We start from the raw sequence: 25,475 nt of genomic DNA, 5'->3' as shown, positions 1-25,475 counted from the left end.
ACGTCCTAACCATCTGTACATTGACATCAGAGACACATACTTCCCACAGATTACAACCACACACAGGGTTCAAGGTTTTTAAAACATGACCAATGACAAAAAACTCCCATATCTGCTGGGCGAAATACAACAATGTGCAAACGCAGCAGCAAGATTCGTGAGTTGCTGTGATAGGAGAAGGATATCAAACGGAACACAACCACCCTAAAGACTAATCATTGTGTATATTCCTGCACTATACCTGCATCGAGTGATCTTGGTACATAGAAATTGATCTATTGAAGATTCTAACTTTCAAATGTACTTTTTGTTTTGATTGTATTGCTGTATTGTGCTTTCTGCTTTGGCAATGCCAATAAAGCCCTTTGAATTGAATTGCTTGCTTCTTCCGCTCACAATGTAAAGCAACAAGGTCGGCAGTCCTCTCAGGCCCTGCCGCTCCTTCCCTCGCTTACGTTCCCTTTTATAAAGGCATCTAAATAATGGAGAGCGGCGGCGGCGCCCCGAGAGAACCACCGTGGTGTTTGGAAGGACAACGTATCTCTATCTCGGGCTTTGTTTCACTCTACTTCCTCCGCTTTGACCGTGGATCTGAAGGGTTAGTGAAGTTAACAGTAACACCGTGTGATTCTTCCCTCTCTGGCACATCAGCATCCACCACCGCACTGCATCACGACACAACACAACACGCAGTGGATTCAAAGTTGATTCATTTCGCGGATGCATTTAAGCTACAAGAGAGCTTAAGGAATGTGCAGATACCCTGTATACACTTATACTGTACAGTATGTTGCTTTGTTTACTGTTGAGTGAGAAAACAAGGTTCAATGTTGCACATTAATTAAGCTAATCACCTGGAACCGACCATTGATCTACACTACAGTATGGAGGGCGACAAATCCCCCTTTCATTGTTTGGATAGGAGCTCCAGTGATGTGCTCCATTGTTCTCTCCTCTCAGACTAAAGTGGGTTAATGGCACCATGTGGTGGAGCACGTCGTTCAGAGGTGCAGCTGTGGAAGGCTTGCACAAAGAGAACAGCCCTGGATCTCTCTCACCCCTAGCCTAGAGCTCACAAAGAGACAGAGACAGCCCTGGATCTCACCCCTAGCCTAGAGCTCACAAAGAGACAGAGACAGCCCTGGATCTCACCCCTAGCCTAGAGCTCACAAAGAGACAGACAGCCCTGGATCTCACCCCTATAGCCTAGAGCTCACAAAGAGACAGACAGCCCTGGATCTCACCCCTATAGCCTAGAGCTCACAAAGAGACAGACAGCCCTGGATCTCACCCCTAGCCTAGAGCTCACAAAGAGACAGAGACAGCCCTGGATCTCACCCCTAGCCTAGAGCTCACAAAGAGACAGACAGCCCTGGATCTCACCCCTATAGCCTAGAGCTCACAAAGAGACAGACAGCCCTGGATCTCACCCCTAGCCTAGAGCTCACAAAGAGACAGACAGCCCTGGATCTCACCCCTATAGCCTAGAGCTCACGAAGAGACAGACAGCCCTGGATCTCACCCCTATAGCCTAGAGCTCACAAAGAGACAGAGACAGCCCTGGCTCTCACCCCTAGCCTAGAGCTCACAAAGAGACAGAGACAGCCCTGGATCTCCCCCCTAGCCTAGAGCTTGCTGAAAGCTACAGTCTCAGTCTGTAGGTTTTATTTACATTTTTAGGTCAAGTGCTTCTCCCAGGAGGAGGAGTAACGGCGATGATTCTGCTCTGTTATTGACATCATCCACCAGTACAGTATGGGCCCTATTTTCGCCAAGCTATACCCCTTATTATCCCGAACCTTCTTTGCTTATTTTCTATTTTGAAAACATTTAAAAAGAATGACGAAGACGTTTAGGTATAGCACTGGCGAAAATATATGGCTCATTGTGTCCTACCTACCCAACACCAGGGTCAACATGTGTCCTACCTCCCCAACACCAGGGTCAACATGTGTCCTACCTCCCCAACACCAGGGTCAACATGTTCTCTGTGGAACAGTAGGGTGACCACTGCCACACCATTGCAGATTGTGCTAGTTCAGAGTATTAACATACTCCTGCCGTAAACTCTGGTTGAAATTTGATTACCTCAAATAAAATGGAGTATAGCACTAGGAATTAACGCCTCTGTCGGATGGATACCTCATATGTCCAAAACTGTTACGTTTCCAGATAAAAATGCAAAAGTAGCATTAGCTCAAAATGTGTCACTTTGCACAGTGTTTCGAGCTTGCAGATCTGCTACTTTTGATGCTTTAATTAGGGCGTTAATTTACGAAAAAAAAGGTAAAATATGGAGATAAGAGGTTTCTGCCCAACAGCAACAATCAGTGAACATTACAGTACACCAACACTTGGCATGCATCTGGTTTAGCATCATCACTCACGGGGCGTGGTTATGGCTCTGAGCTAGGTGCACGTCTTTTAGTTGAGCTCCTGGTATAAAGCATCATCCCTCACCCACTCACCCACAGAACCCATCTGGTTTAGCATCATCACTCACCCACAGAACACACTCACCCACAGAACCCATCTGGTTTAGCATCATCACTCACCCACAGAACACACTCACCCACAGAACCCATCTGGTTTAGCAGCATCACTCACCCACAGAACACACTCACCCACAGAACCCACAGAACCCATCTGGTTTAGCAGCATCACTCACCCACAGAATCCACTCACCCACAGAACCCATCTGGTTTAGCATCATAACTCACCCACAGAAACCACTCACCCACAGAAACATAAGGGCTACGCTTGCTTGCGGGCCCTTAATTTGTCTAAGACAAATTTCTTCCTCGGGAGACAAATAATAAAGAACCAACACTCACCCACAGAACCAGAACCCATGCAGACAGACAGACCGTCCGCCACCAAAAATATTATTACTTACGCCTACTTTCATACATGCTTCTGGACTGGGCCCAGATCTTGAAGGGGTCGGGTTTCCTCTGGATGGTCCCGTCGGCGGCGGGACCGGGGTGGTCCTGCACGGGGAGACCCGGCAGGGGCTGCGAGGGAACGGGAGGCGGGCCGGCGCCGCTCTCGCTGAGCGGGGCGGCCAGGGACGGGTGGTGCAGGGGCGAGTCGGTGTGGGCGCTCCGGTGGCTGGACACGCTGTGCTGGGAGCTGTTCTGACTGTCCTTCCTCGACAACTGCTGGGGGAATGGTAGGGGGGGGCAGAAAGAGATGGAAAATCAGTTGACAAAGTCAAAGAATCAGAATTCAACCTGTGAGGCAAGGGGGAGGGGGGGGGGGGGGCATGGTGGATGTGGACCAGACAACTGAGACAGGAAGAAAGTATAATGTAAAAAAATGATTAGGAAATGGAAACTTCTGAGTGGAGGTTGAAGGTGTAGAGGTTCTCAGAGTGGGGTCCGAGGGCCCCCGGGGTCTCCGAGGGCCCCCAGGGTACATGGTTCTCAGAGTGGGGTCCGAGGGTCCCCAGGGTACATGGTTCTCAGAGTGGGGTCCGAGGGCCCCCAGGGTACATGGTTCTCAGAGTGGGGTCCGAGGGCCCCCAGGGTACATGGTTCTCAGAGTGGGGTCCGAGGGCCCCCAGGGTACATGGTTCTCAGAGTGCGGTCCGAGGGCCCCCGGGGGTACATGGTTCTCAGAGTGGGGTCAGAGGGCCCCCTGGGGTACATGCGTTTCAACTCCATGACGTCAAACAACAAGCACTGCTGCCGACACTGTGGTAACCTCGATCTGGCTATTACATACATCGCCCTATATGATAAATAGTTTCTTCACAGAAATGACAGGTTTTAGAAACAGCTTATTGTTTGTTTTATCAAAACATTTACGATTATTATTATTTAACACAAATCTTCTCTTCTGGTGGCAAAACATTTTCAGATGTGGGGGTCCCTGGCACAAAACAGTTTCAGATGTGGGGGTCCCTGGCACAAAACATTTTCAGATGTGGGGGTCCCTGGCACAAAACAGTTTCAGATGTGGGGGTCCCTGGCACAAAACATTTTCAGATGTGGGGGTCCCTGGCACAAAACAGTTTCAGATGTGGGGGTCCCTGAATCCTACTAATTTGGCGGCTGCAGTAACATTATTTTATTGCAGTGAGTTGATTCTTGATATCCATATGAGTCAAACCGCTGGGATCATTTGTTTATTTTTGGAACCCAGTTCTTATTTGACTAGATCTATGGGAAGTCTATGGGAATTCAGAATGGGAGGAAAATGTTTAAACTGGGTAGGATGTGAAATGACGTCAGACTTCAGCGCTCCATTTAGTAGTATAGCAGGTGGGCAAAAAGGAGGGGGGGGGGGGGTCTAGCATAAACCCCTGGGGGACTCCGGTCAACTAAGTATATGGAGTTTAAGTGGTTAAATGGAGAAACGGATTCTCAAGGGGCATCTAATCTCCAAGCCATGATGAAAAGCAGACAGATCTGTTAATATTGTCTCTGTCGGGAGGAAACCTCATACTGTATGTTCAGAACGGTTTCCTTTCAGGATTCAAATTCAAAAGCATCAAAAGGTAGCAGAACTATAAGCTTTAAGCGCTGCACAAGGCGACACGTTTCATGTAATGCTGCGGCTGTAGTAAGATCAAGTAGGGTATTAATTATTTCTCTGCTATCTACGATTATAATCGTAACCCCCTAGGGTACGGCAGGTGCCAGCTACGTACATGTTCATGCTCCGGTTGCTATGGAGAGCCTCCAAAAGCAAGATTTTCAAAGCCCTGTTATCTCTAAAGCTTCGAGCGCTGTCCGTGGTGAGCCGTAGCGCATCTCGATGATCGTAAATCATTTGCGACTTTGTCTCGCATCGCTCCGGACATGTAACCCTTTCTGATGAGAGCTAAGGGGTTATGAGCTGATGCTACGATCACCAATCACAACACTAGCTCCCACCTCTCTGAACCCCGGAAATGAAACGGGAGGGTCGTTACAATGGAGATTCAATGGCTGCCACAGGTTAGCTGTGGATGGCACAGGTTAGCTGTGGATGGCACAGGTTAGCTGTGGATGGCACAGGTTAGCTGTGCCATACGGAGATAAAATAGGGAGATAAGAGGTGCCCCCGACAGTGACGTTATGCAATTGAAGGAGTCACTTGGTTGGGGCTTTTTAGAGCAAATACATGGGGAGAAGGGGGAGGGGGAGGGGGGGCGTTGACCTCAATGCTTTCCCGTGATTAAGTCATTCAGCCGTGGGAGAGGGGGAAAAAAGAGGAATAAAAGAAATACAGCTCAACTGACAGGAATACATTGCCTATTCCTTTTGTTTAGCAGAGAGCAGAATGTATTAATATGAAACTGTACTCCCCTGCCGCATACCGACGAGAGATGTTCACACGGCACAAGACACACTCCCAGGGCTTGAAATTATTTTACTTGTGAAGTCAGAAATATGAAAAAAAAGCCTTCAAAATTTTCCTCCGGCAACTATAATAACATGGGTATACTTAAGCAGCTTCCCCAGGATTTGGATGGAAAGGACTGGGAAGAAGAAGAAGGCCTTGGTTCTGAGAGACTACAGGGGGTTTAAGCCATTTAGATCTGACATCCAAATAAATAAAAAAATCTTCTGAAAGAATATATATATTCAAAGATTTGTGCCACATTTTCACGATTTTTCAAAAATAGCAGACCTACAAGCTCGTAACGCGCCACTCGGTGGCGCGCTATGAGCTTGTAGATCTGCTATTTTTCAATAACTAAAGTATAACATAATGCTTAGTTAAAACACCAAAAGGGGTTCCCGCCCAGAATGCGTTAAGTGTCTCTGCCATCCCAAGAAGTGCGAGCTGCGACTTTGACGACATCAAGAGTTGTTCTGAACATCTGACGTCATCATGCTCTCTTTGTACCATCCCCCCCCCCCCCATCTCTCCCTCCTCCGGCGCTAACAACTCCCTAGCGTGGCGTGGAAGGAACACACGACGTACAGAAGGAAAGGCTGAAGTGAGACAGAACGTGACAGACGTTGACAGCGACGGAGGCTTTCTCCTCAGTCCACCCACGCATCCCCGCGAAATAAATTCCCCGCCCCGGGGGACGCAACGGAAGGACATCCATGTGGGATGTGGGTTGAGAGGGGAGGTCGCCGCTCGCCTGGACTCCAATATTGTAGCTGACGCCGTCAGACAGAAACCTCTTATCTTCATATTTCACATTCTACAGCATCGCAATTCAATTAAGGGTCAAAAGTAGCAGATCCGCAAGCTCCAAACACGGCGCGAAGCGATGTGTTTCGAGCTCCTCGATCTGCCACATTTGATGCTTTTGAATTTGAATCCTGAAAAAAGTACCAGTTTTGGACATATGTGACTAAATTTGACTGAGGGACTGCCATTGTTTTTTCATGTCATATGAAAGCAGGGAATCATAGCTTCTAAATTGACATATTGCTTGTTCAGTTTGACCCACCAGTTTTGGAGATATGGCTTATAGAGTAATGTCTTGCAGAAAACAGCGAGTTGAGAAAACAGGCTTGAAAAGGTTCACTTCTGTGGTCTCTAACATTACACCTAGCTACATGTTTAAGCACTTATTTCAGACATGCTCTAGTATGTGAAGAGTCTGCCTGTGCTATTAACTCATTAAAAATATATATATGTATATATATATATATATATATGTTTCTCCTCTGGTGAAAAGCTGGAGTTTGCGCGATGGCAGGTTCTCAGTCAAATATGAGGTTTCCACCCGACATGGACGACATCAAAGCACTACTAAGAACGGCCTTCAACGTTTGCCGCCATGTCTTCAATACGTTCACACATTTGCCCTGAACAGACTCACTCCCACACCTCTGCAGTTCATGTATATATTCATCATCCTTGTTAGACATAAAAGGGCCTCGGTATGTTAGCAAATATTAAGTCGGAGGCATGGATCCCTGTTAATATGCATGCCGTGTCAAGAAGTGGTGTAGCTTAATTCTATTAGGAGCTAGCTGGCAGAAAGGGGAGAGGTGAAACACTGATGCAGGAGCCAACAACAACCGCTCCGTCACCTTTGACCGCAAAACAACTCTTCATTTTGAGAATAATCTCATGATTCTCTCCCCCCCCCCCCCCCCCCCCCGGGGTCATTGGGTCGGTACATAAAAACCAAAAGAACAAACTGTCCAAAACTGTCCACCAACTTTTCCGGATTCAAATTCAAAAGTAGCAGATCTGCATCAAGCATTCACGGGCCCAGTCATTTGACCACTTCCTAATGGATGACACATTTTCATTGGTCCTCAATCCTCATTAATGCTAATGATAAAATGGTAAAAGAAAATGTACTCTTGTGTCTCAGAGGATGACTGTGGACAGTTCAGAAACCTGCATACCAGTATCATTGTTAGGCAGTTTTTCAAACAAAATTTCAACTTAGCTGAGCTTCCTCTTTCTGATTTGACAACTTGACCAATTTGGTGTTAAAACGGACTTAAGTCATTAAATTGTGTTGCACATTAAGCTAATCATCTGGGTACCCCCCTGGGGGTCCCGACCTCCAGTTTGGGAACCAGTGTCCTACAGAGTAGGCGAGACCACCTCCAACAACCACTGCACTAGCTAGAGTTAACATACTCTTACCAAAGGAGATTGGCTTAAAATACCGTTTGATTCATTACAAATAAGCTACGGATTCCAGCTTTATATACTCTGTACCACTACAGATTGGTTCAAATAATAACCTTTCTTTAATTCGTTCAAAACAAGTCCCCGGATCGTAGCTTCAAATGTCCTTGATGGCTATATTGGATTTGACCTTCTGTGGTCATTGGGTTCTGGGAGGGAGGGGTGGGGGGAGGGGTGGACGACTGACTGGGCTCCTAATGCATTGGATTCTCCTGCTCCAATAACTTATTAAGGAGATAGGAGCTCGAAGGGAGGGATGGAGCGGGGGGGAGGGAGGGGTATGGTGGGTGAGTTGTGGGATGAAAACAAATCCTCACCTGTGCTGCCAGCTTTGCTTATTATAGGCTATACTTTGGGCTTGTTTTCTGTAAAATGTGGTTATATTGGTGGTAAATATTGATAGCTGCGGACACCTCAAAAATTATAATTTGTCCAAGGGAATATTCCACTTTTTTCCCCCCCTCCATATTTTTTGTTTGAAAATAGCAGATCTACAAGCTCACTTGTAGATCATCCATTTTCAAATATGCAACAAATTAGATGGTAGGTTTGATGCAGCTCTATTAAAACACTTTTTCTGCCCTGCTCTGCCCTGCCCTGCTCTGCCCTGCTCTGCCCTAGCTGCTCTGCTCTGCCCTGCTCTGCTCTGCCCTGCTCTGCCCTAGCTGCTCTGCTCTGCCCTAGCTGCTCTGCCCTGCTCTGCCCTAGCTGCTCTGCTCTGCCCTAGCTGCTCTGCCCTGCTCTGCCCTAGCTGCTCTGCTCTGCCCTAGCTGCTCTGCCCTGCTCTGCCCTAGCTGCTCTGCTCTGCCCTAGCTGCTCTGCCCTGCTCTGCCCTAGCTGCTCTGCTCTGCCCTGCTCTGCTCTGCCCTAGCTGCTCTACTCTGCTCTGCCCTAGCTGCTCTGCTCTGCCCTGCTCTGCTCTGCCCTAGCTGCTCTACTCTGCTCTGCCCTAGCTGCTCTGCTCTGCCCTGCTCTGCTCTGCCCTGCTCTGCTCTGCCCTAGCTGCTCTGCTCTGCCCTGCTCTGCTCTGCCCTAGCTGCTCTACTCTGCTCTAGCTGCTCTGCTCTGCCCTAGCTGCTCTACTCTGCCCTAGCTGCTCTGCTCTGCCCTGCTCTGCTCTGCTCTGCTTTGTTCTGCTCTGCGTACCAATGGCCCTGCTTTGTCGCTCTGCCTCCATACATCACAGCATTGGTTCCGTTCCGTTTCGCAAGCCGGCCGGCCAGCCAGGGTCCACTGCCTCGCCGTATGTCATCATCATTCTCTCAACCATTAGCTCCTCTACCAGTATAACATCATTAGAAGCAAGCTGAGCCGAGCATGTTGCATGCGGTGCCGCGCTCACTGAAGGCAGGTCCGCGGTACGGCTGCTGTTAAATGTAGAATGTCTCTAGACACGCTCACTGAAGGCAGGTCCGCGGTACGGCTGCTGTTAAATGTAGAATGTCTCTAGACACACCGTCAGGCCAGCAGGGTATAAACATTATTTATGCATCAACACTCAATGACTAACGTGAAGCACTTTCAACCTGGTGAACCTATTTCAGGCATGTCGTTATAAGCAAAAATAAATAAAGAAAGAAAGAAAAGAAAATAAAACTAGCCAATATCGTCTCTGTCGGGTGGAAACCTCATTATGTCCAAAACGGGTAAATTCTTCAGGATTCAAATTAAAAAAATGGCAAAAGCAGCAGATGGATGATATCTGCTCATTTTCATACAGTGTCTGTGTGATGCTGCCTGTTAGTATGATCAAGTAGGGCGTTCATTTACGAAAAAACTAAAAAAGTTAGAATATGGCGATAAGAGGTTTCTGCCCGACAAGTCAGCAACGACTTTTTTGCCGTAATACTTAATGCCGTCATTTTCGTGTAATACCACCATGCGACGGTGCACACTTTAAAATAGGGCTCAAAGTGGTTACATTGAAGCTTGACATGATCCTCCCACATCAACGTGAGGAGGTACTGTAAGCCAAACCCTTTCACCATGTACAGTATCTCAGCCAGAGCACAACCATCGCCATCATCACCACCATTCCAACTGTACCCACCACCACCACCACCACCACCTCTACACCAACTCCTCACCCCCTACCATCCCCCACACACTGTCACCCTTTCCCCAAAACCTCATGATCACGTACCCTCCTAGTGTAATCTCTGTACGGAGGGGCCATCTCAAAAGCATCCTGTCAAAGGAAAACGTGGGCACGTGAATGTACAGCCAACACCACACAAATCAACAGGGTTTCTGTCCTATGTTAAAAGCGACTGTGTGTGTGTGTGTGTGTGTGTGCGCGTTTCTCATTAGTTTCATGGTCATGCATTCAATCCTCACACTGTCGGTTTACACCGCCGGGTGGGGGTGGAGGGAGGGGGGGCTAAAAGACCACATGTTGATGAGCGAGCTCATCATCAAAGACCCCCCCCCCTCCCACACAGTGGTGGGGGAAGGGGGTGCTAGCGGTACACACACACACACACACACACACACACACACACACACACACACACACACACACACACACACACACACACACACACACACACACACACACACACACACACACACACACACACACACACACACACACACACACACACACGGATAGATCTATGGACAGACAAATGGATGGATGGAAAGGGATAAAACTATCTAAAAAAACAAGGGTTTGGTACTTACCAGTTTTGGGCTCTTTTTTGCAGGCGCCACCCCTGTGAAGTGAGAGAGAGAGAGAGAGAGAGAGAGAGAGAGAGAGAGAGAGAGATTACTAACAAGACAATCCACTTTCTCCCCGGTGGAGCAAAAAAACAAGGCTACCAAAAGAGAACAGATAACAAGGACTCCAAAAACGATGTCAGAGCACCACTCGTCTGGCTCTCCGCCTCCTCCTCCTCATCTCCTCTTTGCCTTGTTCCAACTCGCTTTCGCGCGCCCGTTGTTCCCAAGCTGCCGTGCGCCTTGGCGCTTTGGAAAGCGTGTGTGTGTGTGTGTGGAGAGAGATAGTGAGAGAGAGCGAGAGAGAGGGGTGAGCAGCGTGATCTAACTGCATTAGCAGCGCGGCCAGCGGCTCCGGCTCTCTTCTCCACTGGTGCAGTAGGAGGGGAGGTAGGGGGGCTACGCAGGCTAGGCTGGCTGGCGCCCTGGAGCGCTAAACAACCCCCTCAGCGCTCTCTGGGTTAAACCCACCGACGTCTTGAACAGAAAGATGAAACGCGCTCGCGTGTGCGTTGTGTGGAAGAGCAGGAAAAAAAAAAGAAAGTTCCAAGTTGGAGCGGAAAGAGACAGAATTGGAGAGCGAGGGAGAGAGACAGAGAGATGGAGATGGGGGGAGTATGTGATCCAGAAAAGATGAAAATGAAAGCGGAAGGATAAACCGGAGCTATACACAGTAAAAAAAAAACCTCAGTGTTTCATTTATTCCTTTGTAAGTCAGAAGAGTGTACACATGGAACCAAATTCTTCCATTTGTACACTCTCTATGTTAATACTGTGTACAGACACACAGAGAGACAGAGAGAGAGAGAGAATGAGAGGAAAGTGCGAGATGAGGAGAGGAGAAGAGAGGAGAGGAGAGCGGTGTGCTCCGAGCTTCCCAGCGGTCATATTACCCATGGAGAAGGAGTCCAAGATATTGAACATTATATTATAGGCAACCGTCAGTTCTCCTCTTACTGAGACCATCTTGGTGCGTCCGCTGCAAAGCGCCGCGCTCCGCCGCCGTCGATGTTACCGCCGGCTCCAGCATGTAGAAGCAGTCCGTTCAATCTCCCCCGTCTCTCCCTCGCTCACTCACTCGCTCGCTTTTCCTTTTTTTCCTCCTCTCTCTCTCTCTCTCTCTCTCTCCTCTGTTCTCTCTCTGTCTCTCTTTCTCTCTCTCTCTCTCTCTCTCTCTCCTTCCCCCTTCGCTCAGCATCACCACCGCCGCCTCACCCCCCCCCCCCCCCCCCTTCTCGATCTCTGTCTCTCGGATCCCCTCCCTCTAATCTGAGGAGGTCCCTCCCCTCCCACACACACACACACGCACACACGCATGCCGGTAAACATTCACGCACCTGCAACACGCACAAGTGCTTGACAGCGGTGCGCACACGCGACACACGCGACACACACACACACACGCGCGCGGCGGGCGCTGCGCTCGCGCCTCACACACCTCTCCGTCCTGTACAAACATGTCAAGTCACATGCGTACCAAATGAGCATCAACGACAATGTTCCCGTGCATTAACAGAAAGCCAGTCCATGCAGAGATATTACCATTTAGAGGCTCTGCAACATGTCGTCACTGTCGGGTGGAAACCTCCTATCTCCATATCGTAACGTGTTGTTTTAGTTTTTCTGTAAATTAACGCCATGCTCGCTCACACTACAGCATCACAACGAAAGCATCCACAGCAGCAGATCGGCGAGCTCCAGTCTACGACTACAGATACTCTTTGATACTTTTGTAATTTGAATCCTGAAGAGGAACAGTTTTGGACATGTGAGGTTTCCACACCACCGACAGAGACGATGTGCACATGGGCACGATTGCGCCAGACGCCAACAACACGCGCACGCAAACCTAGCATATCCCAAACCGCTACTTTTCAGAAAAAATGGAAAAGAGAATCTTTCTTCCAATGGTAAAATTTAGTCGCACGTTCTTGTGACTTTCATCGGTTCATTATTTATAAAGGACCAATTCACCACTTTTCAACCCTTCATATAATTGGTCGTCATCATGATAAAATGCCACCATTTCTTTCTACTCTGCCTGTGTCTCATGGAGGGCAGTTGAGAAACCCGTCCACCTCCATCATCGATGGGGAATCCAAGTCAATAGAAAACTGCAGGCTTTCTATTCCTGCCATAATGGAAGCCTATAGCCATCATTCTCACGAAATAAAAACTAAATATATTTAAAAATATTTATAAATGAAAATAAATCTAGTTTAAAAATAAATCTGCCTAATGATGATGTCACTGGTTGGACGGGTTCCTGAACACGGCCCTCCTATATGAGACACAGGCCGAGTAGAAAAACATTTGTGGTATTGTATCATGATTAGTGAGGACCAATTATAGTATATGAAGATACGTTGAAAAGTGGTGAAGTGATCCTTTAACCACGTTCATTTTAACAGCAACTAGTAAACAATAATGGGACCCGTCTCACTAGTATGACAACACGAAGGTTTCTGCATGTATGGAAGAAATGGGATTGACGGGGAATGCAACCTAAATACAACCTGGGGAAACATTTCAATCTGGTTGATTATATAATTCAACAGTGGTTGACATGATGGCATACTGTACGTACAGTATAATAATGCAGAAACAGGCATTCTGGGAAAGAGCGGTCGGTGTTGTGTGCGCTAATGCTTTAGGGCAGTGTTTCCCCAAACAGTGACCCAGAAGATGTGGGTCACGTTCACATTTTTAAGGCAGTGCTTAATCAGTTGTAAATGATTGGTGCCGGAGCTCGTGATTCAGAACAAAAGTCACTGGTGCAAACAAACCATTTTGGTTTCATTTCATCCACGGTCCTTTTCCATTAAAGGAAGGGACATTGAGGGCAGAAAGTTGAATTAATAAATAGCCTAAAGCAAAAACGTATTGTATTGTATGTGCATTTGAGCCTTATACAGTAGATTTCCTAAGCTGACGCTGCCAGATCCAAGAAGCTTGCTACACAAATTTGTTTCACAGCTTATTGGGATCTGGGATCTCGGAAGCAAATTTGATGACGGGGCTGTTCCTTTTTTTCAAGATACTTGGTAGATGATTGGATGGGACCGTCTGTCTATCACCGTGTGGGCGTGCAAACACAACCAATCATATTGACGTGTCTATATAGCTTCACATCCGGTTTTCGCACATATCCCGCCCCTAGCTCACGCTGATTGGTTCGGTACGGAACGGATCGGTGTTAGCTGAACTCCCTGAGAGATCCCAGATGGAACCTGTGTTGGGGAACATGGTTACCCAATACCGCACCCATCTGGCAGCGTCAGGTTATAGATTTCCACCTCCGGCACGAATTAAACTCTGGCCAGAAGTAAATACCCTATTATTTTTGATGATTTCAAAGGATTTTCAAAACATTCCTCACAAATTCAGTTAAAAAAATATATTTTTCAAAATAATTCAATAACATATCCCTGAATTAGAGGGGGGGGGGGGCTCACAACACATCACATTGCGAAATGTTGTGAGCTTGTAGATGGGCTATTTACACAAGTTTGGGTCTCGGGGAGAAATAACACAGATTTCTTGGGTCTTTGGGCTAAAAAGATTGGAAACCACTACTTTAGGCAAACTGTACTGAAGGTGTGATACGATCGTAGCCGCTTCACGTACACACACAAACCACATACACACACACACAACCACATACACACACAAACCACATACACACTCTCTCCCGTTTCAAACATCAGGTATTCACTCACATTATGCAGCGACACATAAGACTGCATGCCCTGTAGCCGTTCTCTTCTATACTGCTAAGTTCCCTCCTTTTTTTTGTCCCTCCTTTCAATCAATACTTTCATTTATCAGCGTCGTATTACTATACACTCAAACACGTACTGTACATGCGCAAGCACGCGCAGACAGAGCCGGACAGTCTGGGGCACAATGGCATGACCGCGTTGTGTCTATGCATAAGCTCAGAAAGTAGCTGACCAGTCCGCCGCTGTCGGGGAGAAACACCTCTCATCTCCACATTCTAAAGGAGTGGTTTTCAACCAGTGGTCCTTCAGGGGGTTCCAGGTGGTCCCCAGCTAAATGATGGAGAGTTGGTCACCAAATTGAACCCTTATAGATCTTTCACTCTTGAGAGCATAAAATGAAACCAAATGGACCCGTATACAGGTCCATTTGGTTTCATTTTTACGCTCTCAAGAGTTATATTATTGTTAAAAGTCTATACAATTAAAATAATGTAGATTTTTTTTTTTTAATATATTTTGATAAACGTTTGCCAAAAGCATGGGATTGTGGACAAAATCCAAAACTAAAGCCATATAAATAATGGACCTTGAAATGAAACGGGTTGAAAAACTGTTACTAAACGGAATCTGCTTCCTTTGACGCTTTGGTGTGACACTGTATCAAGTAGGGCGTTTATTCATGGTAAAAAACCCACTAAAGAATATGGAGATATGAGGTTTCTGCCCCGACAACAGCGATATCCTTGACTGAACACCCCCCCCCAAACGGGGAGGGACCGCTACAGTCAACCTGGGAGCACAGTGGCCACTAAACGCTGGCCATTACCGAGCAGATTATGATGTCCGCTATACTGCCTGTGCACGCGTGTGTGTGTGCGTGTGTGTGTGACGGCGTGTGTGTGTGTGTGTGTGCGTGGATACACTCTGAGGATCTGGCCTCAAGAGCGATAGTGTAGCTTCCGACAGGCCGGCCCATCTGTCACCCTGGCGACAGTGCCTGGCGACCGCAGGGATGGACAGACGGTCTCCAGGCAACGGTTGTCGGGTGAGCTGCTTCTCCCCTCTGCCTAGTGACGACGTCAGCTGTGTGTACATTACCCTATACCTGAATGAGTGTGTGTGTGTGTGTGTGTGTGTGTGTGCTATACTTGTGAGGGCGAAATTAGGACCGTTTTATACTTAAAAAAATATTTTTAGCGAGTTTTAACAACTAGAAATTAGATTCAGGACGGGGGTCAGGATTCGGATTATCGTTTAGAGGTTAGGTTAACTAGGGGTTGGGGTTAAGAGTGACACATGATCTATACTTGGTTGCGTGCCAGCGTCATGAACAGCAAAGAATATTATTATTAATATTACAATAATTAGGCTTTAGGCTGATTAAAAATGGCATTCATACAATCAATGTCTTAAACTGGTTGTGTCCTTAGAAGTATTAGTAATACAAACAAAGGTGGTGTGTGTGTGTGTGAGAGTGTATTGCTATACTTGTGACTGACAAATGTGCACACTAATAGTAGAATTGGAGAAATAAGACATTGTGGGGAGTCGGACCATGTTTTTAATTTTGTTGCATGAAACATTATGATTTTTAGAGTTGACATTGAGCTTGGGGGGAGTAAGGTGGTTGCACACTGGACGCGTTTTTTTCGGAAAACCCGACAGAAAACGCTGCTAAAAATCCGAAAACGCGTCCGGTGTGCAGCGACCTTTAGGGTCAGGATATACACCGAGTGCTGCCTCTAGTTGTAAACACCAAACTCTAAAAGTGTAAACACATTGGTAATATTGCTGCCCTAAAAACGTTGATGTGGCCCCAAGATCCTTGAATTAACATCCGACAGCTGTGCATGCTGATGAGACAAATAAGGCAGCAGTCCCCCAGCGTGCACACACACACACACACACACACACACACGCGCACGCACCACAACAACAACAGATATGAAAAGAAACATTTTCATTTGTCTTTGAAATACGACCACAATTCCTCCTGTCCCACGAGAGAAATGGGAGCACTTCTTTTTCTCTACCCTGTATTTCCTGGCATTTAGTGAAAACAAGAGGGTAAGATCCACACGCACATCCACACACACACCCACACACCCACACACCCACACACGCACACACACCCACACACACACACACACACACAGGAAACCCCAGTGCACAACTGCACACATTATCTGCAGAGCATTGTCATGGAAACAAAGGACGGCAAGGATGGGCCAGTATTTACGACCGGGCCCGGCTGGCCGTAGAGGTCCAAAGACAGGAGGACTGGGGGGAGGGGGGGGGGGCAAGCGTCCCTGTCGGGTAGAAAACCCTCATAATGTCCAAAACTTTACTTTACTTTTCAGGATTCGAAATCCAAAAATATGAAAAATAGCAAATGGACGAGTTAAAAATGCGTCACTTCGTGCCATGTTTCCAGCTTGCAAGATCTGCTATTTTTCATTATGTTTGAGTAACGCTGCTGTTGTATGATCCAAGTACAATTTTCAATTTAGGCATTTAGCAGACGCTCTTAATCCAGAGCGATTTACAGTAAACTAGGAATCTAGGGTCACAGGTAAACCAACAACCTATCATGAGTCTTCACAGTATAATATAAAACAAATCTGTACATTGAAACAATACAAAAAGAGAATGCCAGGTCTACAAATAAACCTGGCATGGCTACAATGACATGCTATCTAGATTACATTTTTAGCCTTGTATAAACCGCATGAAGTCGTCAAAGCCAGGGCAAGGGCAAGTATAGGGCGCTAAAAAAGTAATACGGAAATAAGAGGTCTCTGCCCGGCAGCAAAGGTACGAAAGGCGAGGGAAAGGAGGAGAGGTGGAAAAGACCCCATAGTCCCATGGCCCATGGGCGAGGGAAAGGAGGAGAGGTGGAAAAGACCCACAGTCCCATGGGCGCAACGAGCGCTGAATCACAGGCCAAAGAAAGTCTCCAGCGGCCGGAAGGCATGCAGCGGCCGAGGCAGCAGCACTGTGGTGCTGCTGGAACACTGGAGCCTAGCAGGCAGGGCAGTGCTGCAGCAGCACTGTGGTGCTGTTGGAACACTGGAGCCTAGCAGGCAGGGCAGTGTTCCAGCAGCACTGTGGTGCTGTTGGAACACTGTGGTGCTGCTGGAACACTGGAGCCTAGCAGGCAGGGCAGTGGTGCTGCTGGAACACTGGAGCCTAGCAGGCAGGGCAGTGCTTGTTGTGAGCACTGTGGTGCTGCTGGAACACTGGAGCCTAGCAGGCAGGGCAGTGCTTTGTTGTGCAACGCTGTTTGCTGTGCTGCCACTCCAATGTGCAGTCAGCACAATTCTTTAATGTAAAGTGTGCAAAAGAAAAAGGAGAGGAGGGAGGGGGAAAAAAAGAAAGAAAGAAGAAGCTATGTCTTGTCCTTTACATTGAATTAATTGTCTCTGGCTCTGCACGGTCGGGGTCCCATCGTCATAATCACTGTTTATCTCTTTATCGATGGGTAGCCGTTTGGTGTGTGTGTTTCTCTCTGTGTGTTGCTTGTGTACGTGTGTACGTGTGTGTGTGTGTGTGTGTGTGTGTGTGTGTGTGTGTGTGTGTGTGTGTGTGTGTGTGTGCGCGCTCGTGCACACACAGGGCTGTCTACATTGTTTTAGACAGATGCCAGATAATTAAAGACCTGGCAACCCATAGTGTGTATAGTTATATGTATATGGTTATATATGTATCATAGGTTATTGGTTAACCTGTGATCCTATTTCACTATTTATATGCATTTGATGCATTTAAGTGATGCATTTAAGTGTTTACCTTGCTTACTGTAATTCATTCTGGATTAAGAGCGTCTGCTATAATAATTATATGGCTAAAAAAAGTATCAAAAGGAGCCGATCTGCAGACCGTCGGCATGTTGTCCTCAAACAACACCGATCGGCGGAGAGTGCATTTGGACAGGAGGCATTTACAAGCTGTCGATAAGTGCTGTCTCGTTTGCCTGTGATGAGCCGGTGCTGCGCTTTTCCCCTCCTCTCCTCCACCAGAATCTACTACAGCGATGCATCCAGGAAGGAATCATGCTGCTCTCTCTTTCTGTTTGTGGAGAAACAATAAATCACATTCTAATAGCTCTTACAAGCAGAGGACACGGGGAAAAGAAATGAAATGCAACCCGAGAGAGAGAGCAATTCCTGAGCATTGGGTAATGAAGCTTCACCTGAAAAAAAGAGAAAAGAAAAAAGGCACCGGCAGGAAATTATGTCGCGTGGCGGGCCGGCCATTCCGGTGATGATCTAAGACTGCGACATTAACCACGCCTGTTGGGCAACCAGGGCTCTGTGTTGCTTTAGAAAGCAGTGGACCCCCATATTGATGTGTATTTGGAACGCGGAACCCCCCCCCCCCCCCCCCCATCTGAAAAGGTTTTGTGCCAGGGACCCCCTCCCCCAGAAGAGAAGGTTTATGTAAAAAATTATAATAATTATATATAAACAGATATGCTGGTAGGCAAGGAGTAAATGCAGGCCAAAGATAACTTCCCCAGGGAAAGGAAGGGACCGCACACTCAGGAGTCTCTGGAGTGTGAGCCGGTCCCCTCCTTTCCCTGGGGGGCGCGCTCGCGCGCACACACACACACACACACACACACACACACACACACACACACACACACACACACACAACACACACACACACACACACACACACTTTGATGATTTGCAATCATCAAAAATAGCAGCAAGATTGCAAGCTTGTAAATGGATACAGTGGTTAAAATGATTACTTGAGAACCATTGTTTTAAAAAGGACAATAACGATATGGTTCATCGTATTATGGTTTGTGTCCTGTCCTGTCCTGTCCTGGCGCCTGGATGGTCGCCCGAACACTGTCAACCTTTCTTCTGTTTGCAGTGGAGTTGTTGCGGGGGGGGGGGGGGGGGGGGAGGGGGAGGGGGGTCCTTTCCTCGTTCTAAACCGGGGGTGAGAGAGGAGTGCAAAGACTCATCACCCAGCAGCCACCAAGAATGTCACTGAGTGATTGATGACACATGAGCGTAGAGAGAGAGAGAGAGAGAGAGAGAGAGAGAGAGAGAGAGAGAGAGAAGAGAGAGAGAGAGATGAGAGAGAGAGAGATGGAGAGAGAGAGAGAGACAGACACATAGGCAAACAGAGAGAGAGGGAAAGAGAGATGGGGAAAGAGAGGGAGAGGGAAAGAGAGAGAGGAGAGAGGAGAGAGAGAGAGAGAGAGATGGAAAAAAAGAGGCGGTGGAGCAGAGTGACATGGGGTGGGGGGGTTCTGCCTCCACCCCAACACCACCTCTTTCATCATCCATCTCTGTCTGATCCTCTTGTTATCCCTCTCTCTCTCTCCTCTCTCTCTCTCTCTCTCTCTCTCTCCTCTCTCTCTCTCTCTCTCTCTCTCTCTCTCTCGCCCTCTATCCCCCCCCCCTCTACACCCCCCCCTCTCTCTTCCCCCTGCTCTCTCTCTCCCCCTCCCTCTCCCATCCTCTACTGCAGCGGCCAGCCTCCCATTTTCTCCAAATGGCCAAAAGCAATCGCTGCAGCCGTAAGTGCAGATTAGGCTGCATTGATTGCAGCACCTGCCCAGCCTTACAAACAGGTGAAACGCAAAACATTCCGTTTGCCGTTTCCTTCTTCGAGTGACTTGACGGCTAAGAGCTTGTGTTGCTGAGAAGCTGAGTGGGGGAGGGGGGGTGGTACCGCGAGCCATTGGGGGGGGCCAAGAAGTGAGTTATGGCAGGCAGCACGTGGAGAAGCAAGGCGTACAGTAGGAAAGGGGGTACATTAGGACTGTTGTAATTAGACAAATGAAGGCAAACGACGGCGTGAAAGCACATCGCTGATTGAAGTCGTAAATCACGCCCCCACAGTTTTGCAGCACGCGCGTGCGTGTGTGCGTGTGTATATGTGTGTGTGTGTGTGTGTGTGTGTGTGTGTGTGTGTGTGTGTGTGTGAGAGAGCATCTTGATGTTACGGAAGCAGATACTGTGCGTATACCCTCCACTTTTGACAGTAGAGAAGCCCCTCTCAAAAGAGCTTGTGTGTGCGGTATTAACGAGACCTTATGGGGATGCGATGGGATTGGGGGGGGGGGTCATAACACGTATTATTACAGGTGGAGAGAGTTTAAAGAGAAGATGAAAACAACATATCGTCTCTGCTGGGCGGAAACCTCTTATCTCCATAGTCTAACCTTTTTTTTCTCCACATAAATCAACAGCCTATACTTTGATCATCCTACTAAAGGGTCACAATTTACAATCTAGGCATTCAGCAGATGCTCTTAATCCAGAGCGATTTACAGTAAGCAGGAACAAAAACACGGTAACACGTCAAATAAATAAGAAATAGTCATCGTGAATCAGACGTAAGCCAAGAACCTAACAGTGGAATATCTAAAGAATGAAACATATGCGTAATTGTGTACTACGAGTGCTATGTCTACATAACATGCTATCTAAGTTACATAACGTTTAGCCTTTGCATAATGCCTGTAAGGTCACCGAGGCTATAGGGCAAGTATTACAGGCTATGATGGACTCTGAAGAGGTGGGTTTTCAGACGACGGCGGAGCACTGGGAGTGAGTCTGGAGTTCTAGTTGTAATGGGGGGGGGGAAATTCAAACGGGGGGGTACACACAAAAGCATTAAATAGAAGATCCGTAAAATCTTTTCGATCTGCTGGCCTTTGCAGTTTTTGAATCGTGAAATGTTAACCGTTTTGGACATAGGTGGTTTCCCACCCGACAGGGACCATATCCTCAGAGACCCCTGAGAGGATTTAATGACATTCGGGGGGCTTGTCACTTGTTTTCTGCTTCTTGATTCATGGATCTCACCTTCTCCCCCAACCACTGTATGGGGGAAGCAACTCGGTATGCTACCAGTGTTTTGGGGGAGGGGGGGTAAAAACGCACGCACGCACGCGCACGCACACACGCACACACCCGTGAGAGTGTGTGGGAGAAAGAGAGAGAGACTAATGAAAGTGTACGTATGCACACAGCTCCCCCCGGGATTGGTTTGTATATGCACGTGGGCGAGAGGAGAGGAGAGGAGAGGAGAGGAGAGGAGAGGAGAGAGGAGAGGAGAGGAGAGGAGAGGAGAGGAGAGGAGAGGAGAGGAGAGGAGAGGAGAGGAGAGGAGATTGAGATTGAGATTGAGAGAGAGCAAGATCTCCACCAATTAAGAAAGCACCAGGGTCTCCCTGGCCAGGGTCTGTAATTGGATGTTACTGTGTGTGTGTGTGTGTGTGTGTGTGTGTGTGTGTGTGTGTGTGTGTGTGTGTGTGTGTGTGTGTGTGTGTGTGTGTGTGTGTGTGTGTGTGGGTGCGTGCATGCTCTTGCAGCATTTGCTCTGCGCGAGGAAGAGATTGAAGATGTGCAGTAAGCAAAGCTGACATCAGGAGCCCAATTAGAGGCAGAAGCACATCGACGAGAGTGAAGAGAGAAAACACAGTAATTAAGGCTCTGTGGCAATAGAACCTGTCTCTCTTTCCTTGATCCGTGTGCGTGTATGTGTTTGTGCGCATGTATGTGTGTGTGTGTGTTTGCACATGTGTACACTACACTACAGTACAGTATGCCTGAGAGAGAGCTCGACATACATATACTGTATAGTGTGACACATGAGTGAGCGCGGCTGACACGTGAGGGCTGACATGTATGATTAAGGGGTCTGGCTGTGGGGAACGGGGGTACGACACCAAGCACCAACACCAGGGACTGAGCCAACGCACGTCACACTATCTCACAGAGAACCTTTTATTTTAATATATTTGACCTTTTACCACCTATCTATAAATTCCCCAAAATAATGTCTGTGTACACTGCATCTATAAAAGGTCTGTACGATTGACTTTTGCCTCTATGGAGAACTGAGACGAATAGACAATGGCGGGAGACCACTGTATAAAGCAAAAACAATGTTTGAATTCCTTAAAACAATCCAATTGTTCAAGTGTTTGTTTAGGCAAAAGAACAAACTTAAAACATACAGACTACTCAGCGTTTTGAGCGTGATAACTCTCCCTCAGGCAGCTATATACTGTATTTTTATAGTGGTCTCCCTCCCTATAGGACTATCAAGATAACTGAACATCCAATGTCCATTACACAACAGGTCGTTTTGGTTGAAATAGCCACCCAGCCGTGCTTTTAAACGAGCATGATGGAACGCCTAATAAAAACTGCTGTGCCGAGTCTCTAGCAATTTTCTAGGGACATTAGAATTTTCGGTCGTAGTGTTTCTTTTTAATCAAATATCTTAGTTTCAATTAATTAAGTTGACGTGTATTTTTTGGGTAAAAGCGTCTGCGCTGCAGAGGGTTATTTAAATATGCACTGCGACGCCATGTCAACTTGTTAGAAATATCTGGTATTTTTAAGGGAACTTTTGTGAGAGTGAAATTAAATGATTGCTCTTTTACGTTTACAAAGTTTACTACCGTCATACTGTGTAACTTTTTTCAATTAAGTTATTACTTTGATAACCACTGGTAAAGTGTCTTTTCTTTGGAAATAAATTATTATTTAATTTAACCAACATTTTCATTTGGCTCGACTACATTAATTGATTTGGCATGAAGACAAAGGCAGTCTAATTGCATTCGCACATTGTTGAAGAGCAGTGTGTGTGCTTTGTGGAAACTCTCTGTACAAGAGCTTTAAGACCAATATGACTATGAGTGTAAGCACCTTTCATGAGGCTCAATGTCTTTTTTTTCACAAAACACACCACGGCCAGGCAGCTCTTCCACTTCTAGTAGCCTTGAGGAGCCTTAATTACTTGGCTAGTTCATCAACAATACTGTTGAGTGCCGTACACCGCAAATAGCAGATCTACAAGTTCACGAAGTGCCGTTAACTTGCAGATATGGTCTCTGTCGGGTGAAAACGGCATTATGTCCAAAATTGTTACTTTTCAGGAATCAAATTCAAAAATATTAAAAGCATCAGATCTACAAGTTCGAAACGCGTGACGCTGTGGAATGATCAATTAGGGTGTTCATTTACCAAAAAGTTTTCTGGCCGATAGCAACAATACGATACGCAACTATAAGTATGAATCCAGTTTAACGTGGCTTGTGCAACCATAACCACTCACCTGCTGGTATTCTCTTGTATAGGTATAAATGTGCTGTGGACTGTCTCTCACAGTGAGTGGCGTGTCTGTCAGTATGGTTTACATAACCCCTCTCGCTAAACCCCCGTCCGTTATTGACAAGCCCATAAAGACCCTGAGCATTATGGAGCTGCGTGGAGCACTTTATGGGCGTGTTGTGTACACTATAGCGCCATGAAGTAATGTCTCTCATTAATAAAGACATGGGGGAGGAATGGAGTGGCTTGGGGTGCGTGTGCATGTGTGTGGCTGTCAGAAAGGCAATGAAGGAGACCGCGAGGATGGGAGACTGAACGAGAGAGAGAGATACAGAGAAAGAGAGAGACAAGGAAGAAAGCGAACTACAATGTTGTTACAAGGCCACTGTTCGTCCAATCCAATCCTCCCCTCCTGACAGTTCTGAGGATTTATCCTTACAGGCGAGATAAAAATGTGTGCAAGCACACATGCACGCACGCATGCACGCACGCACGCACACACGCACGCACACAGGGACCTTTCAATCGCTCAAATTAATAAGGCACGGGGCCGGCTACCAACTGCCCTGACAGAGAAAACCGTCCAATTACTTGTATCACACGGTGCGTTTAGAGCTCTGGAGGTCTCCGAGACTGGCGCTCGTGATGTTGGGGGGAAAAGACAAAAATTCAATCTTAATCATTGCAGTTTTATCGTCCATGTAGCGCTCACAAGTCTCTCTCCATTTAGTGCTTTTGTGTGACGAGGGTTTTTCAATCACAGGTTTGACAAAAGCATGTCGCGCACGACGTACAGTAGTCACTGTACGCGTTCCATCGGCAAAGATTGGCGTTCGTGGAAATAAAGGGAGGCACACAGTGAGCAATTTTCCTCTTGAAGGCCTTTTTTAGACGGGAAGCGACTGACACGCCCCGGTAATTCATCTTCAATGAGAGGCGGGCGATCATTTTGGACGCGCAGAGAGGTTGAGGCGCGTCGACCTAAGCCCCGACGTATACGGTCCCGTGACATTGTAGCGCGCCTGCTCGTTTGTGCATGCGGCCGCGGGCGACTAGACCTGGATTGTGGCGAACTGTCCCTCATGAGCAGACGCGTCGCTGATCCCGGCGAGGGGAACGCCTGCGTCTCTCACTCGTTGCCCGTCTGAAACAGCCTTTACTGTGCAGCAGACCGTCTAGTGGTGGTAGCACCGTCTGAAACAGCCTTTACTGTGCAGCAGACCGTCTAGTGGTGGTAGCACCGTCTGAAACAGCCTTCACTGTGCAGCAGACCGTCTAGTGGTGGTAGCACCGTCTGAAACAGCCTTCACTGTGCAGCAGACCGTCTAGTGGTGGTAGCACCGTCTGAAACAGCCTTTACTGTGCAGCAGACCGTCTAGTGGTGGTAGCACCGTCTGAAACAGCCTTTACTGTGCAGCAGACCGTCTAGTGGTGGTAGCACCGTCTGAAACAGCCTTTACTGTGCAGCAGACCGTCTAGTGGTGGTAGCACCGTAGCACGTCTAAAACAGCCTTCACTGTGCAGCAGACCGTCTAGTGGTGGTAGCACCGTAGCACGTCTAAAAAGATGCTGCCTTCGGCTTCATCCCCAAACTAAATATGAGACATGGTGTCACCAAAAAAACAAAAAAAACAGGGGACAGACGGACGACAACTAGCAGCTTACACTGTAGGAAATCACATCTCCAGCAGAGAGAGAGAGAGAGAGAGAGAGGAGAGAGAGAGAGAGAGAGAGAGAGAGAGAGAGAGAGAGAGAGAGAGAGAGAGAGAGAGAGAGAGAGAGTGCCAGAGAGACTGCTTTGCTTCTCTATCCCGTCTCTCCTTTTTAACTTTTCCTTCCTGGCGTTATGACAGCTCCCAGCATGCAACGCTCCTCTGACGACTCCCCAAGTAGTTTCATCTCGGGACCGTTTCATGAACGTCCTTCACGGATCCACTGATCTCGTTCCCCCCCAGAATAGGCACAAACTTGGGGATGAATTCATTTTACTATTATGCCGCCAAAATGTGGAACGCCATAATTACCAACAGCATCAAAAAGTGCGACTCCGTTCCCTCCTTCAAAACCGCCATGAAAGAGCACCCGGTTGCAATTCTTCTACCCTATCTGACTATATGACCCCCAACTGTTTCTCAGTAAACTAGTAGTAGTACTGATGATTTATTGTATAGTAGTGTATGTCTTTATATGTCTTGATGAATTGAATACATATATGTAGGACCACAGTGGAAACAAGCCCTCTGGGCTTTTTGTGTTATCCTTAACTTTCTTGCAAACTGTTAAGTATTCAATCAATCAATCAATCAATCAATCAATCAATCAATCAATCAATCAA

General features: G+C 47.3%; 1 protein-coding gene across 8 annotated transcripts in view; it reads right to left on the bottom strand.

Annotated features, from left to right (window-relative positions):
• Positions 1 to 25,475, bottom strand: part of magi1b (membrane associated guanylate kinase, WW and PDZ domain containing 1b) — a 241,975-nt gene that overhangs the window by 39,465 nt on the left and 177,035 nt on the right. For 4 of the 8 annotated variants that reach the window (XM_080782423.1, XM_080782425.1, XM_080782428.1 and 1 more), the window contains 3 exons: positions 10,285 to 10,316; positions 9,746 to 9,790; positions 2,897 to 3,158 (listed from right to left, as the gene is read on the bottom strand). In XM_080782423.1, the coding sequence (XP_080638549.1) occupies positions 2,897 to 3,158; positions 9,746 to 9,790; positions 10,285 to 10,316 (339 nt within the window). Of the gene's footprint in view, positions 1 to 2,896; positions 3,162 to 9,745; positions 9,791 to 10,284; positions 10,317 to 25,475 lie in introns of all 8 variants that reach the window. The other 4 variants (XM_080782426.1, XM_080782430.1, XM_080782424.1 and 1 more) reach the window with 3 other exon arrangements.

Source organism: Protomyctophum bolini (assembly GCF_963924005.1).
Source record: "Protomyctophum bolini genome assembly, chromosome: 2".
NCBI lineage: Eukaryota > Metazoa > Chordata > Actinopteri > Myctophiformes > Myctophidae > Protomyctophum > Protomyctophum bolini.
Note: the sequence above shows the minus strand (reverse complement) of the source record. Positions and strands in the feature narration are given on the sequence as shown.